Below are 8,721 nucleotides of genomic sequence, written 5' to 3'. Positions count from 1 at the left end.
TTTTCACGACATTCTAATTCATTGAGAAGCACTTGTACTTACAGCAATTTTAATTAATATTACTTGAATTATTATAGCCAGAGTTGATGAATTAAGTTGAGTCGTAGCGCCCTCTATAGTACGGTGGTTGGGAATGTAGTTACTTGCTGGAGATAAAAATCAGTAAAACATGCCTCAAGTCACTGAAAATAGCAAGCATATTAAATGTTTAGTAGTACTATGAATCAAATGTATTTACTGTATGTGTTATTAGTACAGTTACTTAATCGGGTTATAAATCTTGTAGTAATCACACAAACAAAGTCTACATAATGGGCTAATCGTCCATCTATACAGGGGTATAAAAGTCTGACTGGCTCAATGAAAAGCATCTGTGTCAAAATAATAGTTACGGTTTCAAATAACTGAAACAAAGAAAAGGCGCGAATATATATATATATATATATATATATATATATATATATATATATATATGTGTGTGTGTGTGTGTGTGTGTGTGTGTGTGTGTGTGTGTGTGTGTGTGTGTGTGTGTGTGTGTGTGTGTGTGCGTGTGTGTGTTTGTGTGCGCGTGTGCGTGTTAAATGATGTGTCGATTATTAATATTTATACAATTATATTTTATTTATGTTCCATTGTTAGGGCCGTTGTAGCCTAAACGTTCAGGCCCTAAATGTAGGCTAATATATGTACTATATTTTATGTTGAATCAAATAATATATTTTTTTCTAAAGCTACTATTTGTAATGTCTACTTATTACTTTTTCATTTAACACTAAAATAGCATTAAATAATCTTTTGGGGGTATTTATATATATATATATATATATATATATATATATATATATATATATATATATACATTTGTGATATTGAACTTTAAATAATTTAATTAAAATATATTGAATGATTCCCTTTTAATATGATTAAATACATTAATAAATGTAATGAATTTCATTTATTTCTTTGTTCAGTTCATTTATCAATATTTGATACTGTTTTGACGTTGTATGTTGTTTCTGACTTCCTGTCTCAGTAAGCTACGACACACGTAATCGGTTTACGGCAGTGGCTAAAGAGCTGTGGAAAGGAAGTGAACGAATTCTTTATTAGTGAATTGTGGTTGCTTGTTGGCTCGTTTTTCTATGCGCTTAACCTCTTCATACCCAGATATTACACAGTGTTTTAACGGGACAGTCCTGGGCACATTTCCCAAAGAGAAATCCCGGGGTAACGGCATTTTTTGACAGCGAGTAGCGGTAACCGGGTTCCAGCACAATGCTGCTCACAGTGTTTTGTGCACCGAGAGACCGCTCGGAAACCACTTTCGCCCTGGACGTGTCCCCGGAGCTTGAACTCAGGGATTTTTTGGCTCTTTGCGAACTAGAATCAGGAATACCAGCAAGGGAGATTCAGGTAAACATCTTTCAAAAGAGTTTCAACAGTTAACGTTATTTAGCCTCTATGCTAATCGACCTGACGAAACAAATTAGTGTCAAACAAGCCGGCAGGTCCATTCTATTTATAGCATACTGAACCTTTGTCAACACTTCTGGAAATCCCCAGATTTCGAAAGATTTACAGGCCATAGCTATATTTGCAACGCAGTTGACAACATATGTCAATTAAACGCAGTTTGTTTGCTAAACACGAATCATATTAGGAAACTGTAATACATGGAATTGTATAGTGTTAAATATGGAAGCCACATAACCATTTCCACCACATAACAAAAAATAAACATGCTTTCCTAAATCATAATTATGACATATATTGATGTCATTATGAGATCAATAGTCAAAATGATCACACTAAGCCTCAGTTGTGAGATAAAATGTCATTGTGACATGAAAAGTCATCGTTTTATTGTCTCTCAGAATTCTGCTTTACCAAAGCGTGGTTGTTGTTTTTTTTATGTGTGGTGTAAGTCAACTTCCATAGACAAAGCAAACATAACCGTGTCTTTATTTTATATAGGTGTGTTTTGGTATCAGATGAAATATGTTTAAAACTGTAAGAGAAACATTTTCTGTAAGCCCATTTAATGGTGCATGAATTGAAACTGTAAGCTATCATTTATTACAAATAGTGTTCAGTACTAAGACATTTGTATTTGTGAGTTGGTATATTTTAAACTTAAAATGCTCACAATATCATAGCTGTTTTGACAAAAAGACAATATACTGTGTTTTCATATATTGAACAAAAATTATGCAACCTTTGCTCTACAGATTTCATATGCAGAGCAGCCTTTACAAGATCCCACCCGAGCCCTGGGGAACTATGGGCTGAAAGATGGAGACGTGATAGTGTTACGACAAGCAGAGAGGTTACTAGGGCCACAACCCACAGTTCCTGGTAAACCTGCATAACTTGATCAGTTTTCAAATGGATTAAAGTGAGCTTATCATGGCATTAATCATAATAAATCTTAATGTCTTAGGTCTGCCTCGCATCGATTTCAGTTCAATTGCCGTTCCTGGGACCTCCTCAGGCCAAAACAGACAGCACCAAGCCCAGCGTCCCAGTGCCACCCAGTCACAGCCACCCCGAGCTACCACCACACCAGGCCCTGCCCTTTCTCCTCAGGGATTGGACAACCCTGCCTTGCTACGTGACATGTTGCTGGCAAATCCACATGAACTGTCATTGCTGAAGGAGCGAAACCCTCCTCTTGCTGAGGCTCTACTGAGTGGAGACCTTGGTAAACGAAGATGATTGGCCTAAATGCTTCTATATGGAATACTGAATGTTTTTTCCTAAATGACAGAATTATTTTGATTTCTTCTTTTCAGAGCGCTTTACCAAGGTGCTATTGGAGCAGCAGCAGGACCGAGCCCGAAGAGAGCAGGAGAGAATCAAACTTCTGACTGCAGATCCTTTTGACTTGGAAGCTCAGGCCAAAATCGAGGAAGAAATCAGGTAATAAATAAGGGATGAGATTATATGCAAAGCAATAAGATTGTCTATTGCAAAAAGATAATAAAACAAAAGAACAGTTTTGTGACATTTTACTTTTAATTTCCAGACAGCACAACATTGAGGAGAATATGACCATTGCTATGGAAGAAGCACCTGAGAGTTTTGGCCAGGTGGTCATGCTCTACATCAACTGCAAAGTCAATGGACACCCAGTAAAGGCCTTTGTTGACTCAGGTAATAAATCGTGTTTTTGATTTTATTGATTTTATTTTTTAAGTCCACTAGAAATTATGTTGTTGAGTGCTTTGTTATATATTGCTGGAGGTAATGTCAGGTTGAACAGTATGCCTTAATAGGGTTATGTCAAATACTTTTGGTTGACATACAGCATCCAGGTGAGTTCTTTTTAGATGTGTGCTATTTTTGCTTTTGTGTTTTTACACACTCCTTTTAGTACTTGAGTTTTTTCATATTATATACAATTTTTTCTTGTCCTTCTGGTCATCCTTCTTTAGGAGCTCAGATGACTATTATGAGCCAAGCATGTGCAGAGCGATGTAACATCATGCGTCTAGTGGACAGACGTTGGGCAGGCATTGCCAAAGGTGTTGGCACCCAGAAAATTATAGGCCGAGTTCATTTGGGTACGGCATTTATTTAGACTTGCTCCTTTAATATTCATTATGCATTTCCTCCAACATTATTTTTACCAAATCTTCCTATACTAAATATATATTTTATGTCCAGCCCAGGTGCAGATAGAAGGAGATTTCCTGCCTTGCTCTTTTTCCATTTTGGAAGATCAGCCCATGGATATGCTGCTAGGCCTTGACATGCTGAAGAGACACCAGGTCTGCTTGGAAACTTTGGTTCATAGCCAATCAAATAATCTATTTCCCGTAATGGAATCTGTTTGCCATGCCATTAATGTTGCTTTAATGGAATAAAACAAAGTTGAGGATGCAGACTTATATTCCCTAGACACTTTAGCAAGTGAGAGTACTTTATCTCATCTGCGTTTCATTGTCAGTCTGTGTACTCAGGAAAATATTTGATATATCCTTTAATCTTACAAATACTGTCTATTTTTCTGCTAACTTAATTTTCTCTCATTCAGTGCTCCATAGACCTAAAGAAAAATGTCCTCCTCATTGGGACGACGGGTACCGAGACACGTTTTCTACCTGAGGCAGAGCTGCCAGAGTGTGCCCGGCTGGCATATGGTCCAGAGGCACGAGAGGATACCCGGCCTGAGGAGATTGCTGATCGAGAACTGGCAGAGGCTTTACAAAGATCTGTGCAGGACAGCGGTGAGAAGCATGATATGTAGACCAATGGCATGGTTTTTAGGGTTGGAATAAAAGATAGAGTTACTAGATTTTAACACAAGGAACAAATACTCATTAGTTGTGGATTTATTAGGATTTCCTCATTTAGGGATTTTTAACATTTTTAACAGTTTTGGTTTAGTCTGTCTATTCTGGTTGCAGTGAAGAACCACTCCCCCAGTTCACAAGGTGGTGCATGATGTGTGTATAAAATACACTACCATTAAAACATTTGGGGTCAGTAAGATTTTTTATGGAAAAAAAAAAAATTCAGCAAGGATGCATTAACCCCTTAACTGTCACTCACATTTTTGAACATAGACTTCAACAGGTTAAATTATAGACAGTTAACAGGTTAAATTAATCAAAAGTGACCGTTAAAACATTTGATATATTACGAAAGATCTCAAATAAATGCTGATCTGTGTAACTTTTCACTTCATCAAAACATCTTTGAGCAGCACATCTGTTTCTGTCACATCTTTTAAATGAATTATATTTACATGTTTGGTTCCTTTAAACTGTAGTAATATTTCGTTGTTTTACTGTCCTTTTGTTTAAATGCGAGCATAGAAGACTGCTTTAAAAAACATTAAAAATCTTACTGACTTCAATCTTTTGAATGATGAATGCTTTACATGCCTGTCAAAGTACCACTGATAAAACTATCTGAGGAAACGCGCCTTATGTGGTTTGAAAGCCACCTTGTGTAGCTAATGTGATTTATTAGGTGCATGCCTCTTTTCTCTCATTCTCTGGATTTGTTTTTGCTAATTTTTGCCTCTTATTGCATGAAATGTGTGGCGTTTGTGTGCCTTAACTATGAGCAGGACAAAACTGATGTCATATGGACAGACTCCTGGAGAGGGCTCTACTTACCAGGTACTACATTGAAAATGGGTATATTCATTAGCCTAATACAGTATTTTACCCAGTAAATATTGGACATATGATATACATTGGTACACACAGGAAAGGCCTCCATTTTGTGAGTAATATCTTGAGTTAAGTTAGTCTTTGCCTGTCTATGATGCTGACTATTTTGCATGGTTTGCAGTGTTTGCTAGATTTGCATGGTTTAAATAACTTGCTTCAATGTAGAATTTCAACTTCATCAGTTAATGTCTCTTTCATAGATATTGAAGATGGAAAAACTACCTCACCACAATCCCTGCCATTTAAACCCCTCAACCAACCCACAACATCCTCAGCCTCAAGTCACCCCCACAGTCTCACCCTAGACCGTTCCAAGTCTGCCCCAGCCTCTATAAACCAGGGAGTGCCCCCAGTTGAAATTCCCACATCGATTGAATCCTCTCTGCTTCAACCCTTGAAAGTGGGTGAACCCTCTCCAGATCCCTCTGATGACACCTTTAGATCTCAGTCCCAAGGACTGGCAGATCCGATATCGTCTTGCTTGCAAACAGATGAAGATACTCCGATCCCAAGCACTCTTCCCTCTCAGGAACCATTCTCGAGTACTGTGTCCGAGGACAATGAGGTGACAGGTGACATTGTTTCAGGAGATTCCGGCAGTCCAATAAATGCGGATTTGAGGAAGGACAACATTTCCTCTGGGACTGTAGCAGCAGAATCTCCTTTTATTCTTTTTAACCCAAGGTCTCAGACTCAAACACTGGATCAGGAAGTGGACATGGATGTTTCTTCCAATGCAAAACCAGAAGCTGGCCATGACTTTCCTGATCAGTGCCAGAGAGACCAAGGTAGTATGATGGAGGATGTTTCAGGGGCTCAACCACAGCTCATGCCTGTTCCAGATTTGAACCTTGAGCCCTTTCATGCTGAGCAAGCGATTTCTTCTCTCCATTCAGACTCCGACAGTGTAGTACCCTGTGAAAGGGACCCGCCGGAGATGGATAACATCCCTTCCTTGGCTCAAGCCCTAAAGGAGCTCCATAAACTTCTGATGTCCAACAATTCTCCAACAGTTTCTGAAAGGATTCCTGTATCTGATGCTGATGATACTACACCAAGACAAAATGTTAATGAGGTGGACCAGAATCCTGCTGCAAGAAACCATGTAATTCTGAACCCAACTATTGACTCATCCTCTAGTACTGCCACAACAAACGACAAAGAGGAAAGTGTTGCCAAAGCTGACTGTACTTCTCAATCAATGAGGGATATTCCACACTTACCAACACCAAGCAATCCAAGGCACACAGAGAACCAACCTTCTATTATGGTAGATCCCACAGTGGAACAAATGATTGAGTTCCCTGATGCAGCTGAAGGAAATCAGGCCCTTGTTTTAGAAGAAGGTTCTGGGCAGGTGACTTCTTTTCAGAGAGTTCTTGAGCTCCCTGAGAGTCAGCAAGGGCAGGACATTGTGGACAAAAACACCTCAGGCATTGACATCTCAGATGACCTGTCTCAGCAGCACCCGCTTTCTGTAGCAGCTGGCTCATCAAGCAATTCCAGCCTAGGGCCTGTTGCATCTCCTCAAGCCACTGAGACGGATCCTCTTTTTCTTGGAGACTCCATCCAACCTGCACCACAGCCCCCGATGGGACAGTTTCCACTAGAGCACATTCAGAGGATCCAGGCTTCAGGGTTCTCAGCCCCTGAGGCTGTTGAGGCGCTGGAACAGGCTCAAGGCAGCGTAGAGCTTGCCTTATTGGTGCTGCTTGCAAGAAAGATCACTGTGCCCACTTAGACTCCCAATCAACTCTTAGTGGTGGCATCAGTCAACATATGAGCCTTTTTTCTTCATGTCGTTTTCCTTTAGCAGTCCTCGTGGTTTTGTACTTGATGGTCTTCTTCTGGCTCCTCAACTTTGCCAACATACATAATGATTAAAAAATAGATTTGTGAGAAGCTGGCCATATTTCCCTTTCAACAGAACAATGATGTCTGTGCATCTCATCTCGTCATTCATCTGTGACGTCTTTTTTCTTTTTTAATTTTGCATGTTGCCTCAATAGTTCCTAAGGTATTTTATTGGTTTAGTTCGAATAAATTTGATAAACCGCAAGACATTTTATAGGATTATGAATATTACTTCAGGTGGTGGGGCTCGGTAATAAAGTTTCCAATCTTTCAACGACTGCATGGTTTTAGATCTCAAAATGTTATGTGCCTGATGTTTACTGATCTTCTATAGCATCTTACTACATTTATTTTGTGAAAATAGGAGCAGATAGTAATCTGGTAAAAAAAAAAAAAAAAAACACACATTTCAGAGTTTTTTTCCTATTTGAATTGGCCATAATGTTCAAGCTGAGGTAATTTTTTTTTTTCATTAATTTTTATTTTATTTGATAGTTGCCAATCCTGTATAACTTGACATGTTTTCAATAGGTTGCCTTTGGAAATTATTAAAGAATAAACTTACCGTTACCTTGTTCTTATGTGTTCATTGTCCACCAGACTTCTGTTAATTATTTAAAACAAATCTGAAGGGGAAGTCATCCTTTTATTATTAGTAGTATTTCTTTTTTTCAGATTTCTGATGTTGTGGATGTGGCTGTAGCGTTTTACATTGTGTTTTTGATTTAAATGAAACGGACAGGAAAAAGCTGGTGCTGACAAAGTAGTCTACAGGAATGTTTTTTTTTTTTTTTTCTTCCCCTTGTGCCCTTAGGGCAGCTACCACTACATATTGTTGGGAAGTCTGTGTTTTATTCTCTTATCTGTTGTCCCTTGTCTAAACACTTTGTTTTAGTGTAAAGTTCTGATGTGCCCTTTACAGCTGTCTGTTATCTTTTGCCATGTCTATACCTTCTTGTTATTTTTAATCTCTGGGTCATATATCATTTGTGTTCAATCTATTTGAAAAGCTCCATTTCATCTTGTATACTATACAGTTTAAAAACCAAATAAAAGGAAAAAAGTGATTCTTATATTTCAAATGTGTGGCTGTGGGGTTTTTTTTGTATTGTTAGTTGACTGCAGGAAATGTGAAAGTGCAAGAAAATAGTGCATAAGCATAATGCTTTGAATGTTTTAATGTTGGACATATTTATAAGAAAAGTCTTGTCATTGTAAAATGCCAGGTTAAGGCTGCTTAAATTACTAATAACCAAGGGTCATTCATCATTTATAATAAAAGGGTGGAACTCACTCTAAAGTGTTAAATTGTACCCAAAACCAAAATATATATTACAAAATATTTGTATTAATATATAATATTGTTTGAATTGAATATAGTGTGTAATAAAATTAAAATAATTTTGTTACCTAAATCGTTATCTAAAATGTTAGATCTAAGTATTTTGTAAGTAAAAAAAAATATGACGCATGATATGATGACATTTTCTTTATTGTTCGGTTCAGCCAATAATAAAGTAATCTAAAGTAATGTCCAGTTAAATGCATATAAATTATTTGAATGAAATTGCACAGGTAAGAAAGGTATAGCCTACGCACTCCGAAAAATTCAAATTTTAAATTCAAATTCAATCACAATGTTTAAAACACTGAAAAGTTAAAAAGCCACAAGAAAGTTTACCGT

General features: G+C 37.6%; 1 protein-coding gene across 3 annotated transcripts; it reads left to right on the top strand.

The window, feature by feature from the left end:
• Nucleotides 1-1,049: 1,049 nt before the first annotated feature.
• On the top strand, nucleotides 1,050-8,112 carry ddi2 (DNA-damage inducible protein 2). 3 transcript variants are annotated; one of them, XM_052558791.1, is made up of 10 exons: nucleotides 1,051-1,413; nucleotides 2,229-2,355; nucleotides 2,441-2,701; nucleotides 2,793-2,919; nucleotides 3,026-3,153; nucleotides 3,435-3,563; nucleotides 3,667-3,770; nucleotides 4,037-4,229; nucleotides 5,078-5,129; nucleotides 5,384-5,481. In XM_052558791.1, exons 1-9 carry the CDS (start codon nucleotides 1,276-1,278, stop codon nucleotides 5,086-5,088), a joined length of 1,218 nt encoding a protein of 405 aa, XP_052414751.1. In that variant the 5' UTR covers nucleotides 1,051-1,275; the 3' UTR covers nucleotides 5,089-5,129; nucleotides 5,384-5,481. The 3 variants fall into 3 exon arrangements, with proteins under 3 accessions (XP_052414750.1, XP_052414751.1, XP_052414749.1); XM_052558790.1 differs by lacking the exons at nucleotides 5,078-5,129; nucleotides 5,384-5,481 and having other exon boundaries at nucleotides 1,050-1,413; nucleotides 4,037-5,071; XM_052558789.1 differs by lacking the exons at nucleotides 1,051-1,413; nucleotides 2,229-2,355; nucleotides 2,441-2,701; nucleotides 2,793-2,919; nucleotides 3,026-3,153 and having other exon boundaries at nucleotides 3,520-3,563; nucleotides 5,384-8,112.
• Nucleotides 8,113-8,721: the final 609 nt, after the last annotated feature.

The sequence above is a fragment of the Carassius gibelio genome, chromosome B6 (assembly GCF_023724105.1).
Source record: "Carassius gibelio isolate Cgi1373 ecotype wild population from Czech Republic chromosome B6, carGib1.2-hapl.c, whole genome shotgun sequence".
In the NCBI taxonomy this organism is placed as follows: Eukaryota; Metazoa; Chordata; class Actinopteri; order Cypriniformes; family Cyprinidae; genus Carassius; species Carassius gibelio.
This window is presented reverse-complemented; position numbering and strand designations above follow the sequence as displayed.

Coding starts and splice junctions, on each gene's coding strand:
- ddi2 (XM_052558789.1), top strand. CDS start 4,059: ATGTCCTCCTCATTGGGACGACGGGTACCGAGACACGTTTTCTACCTG. Junction 4,230..5,077: donor AAGATCTGTGCAGGACAGCG/GTGAGAAGCATG, acceptor AACTATGAGCAG/GACAAAACTGATGTCATATG. Junction 5,130..5,383: donor GAGAGGGCTCTACTTACCAG/GTACTACATTGA, acceptor TCTCTTTCATAG/ATATTGAAGATGGAAAAACT.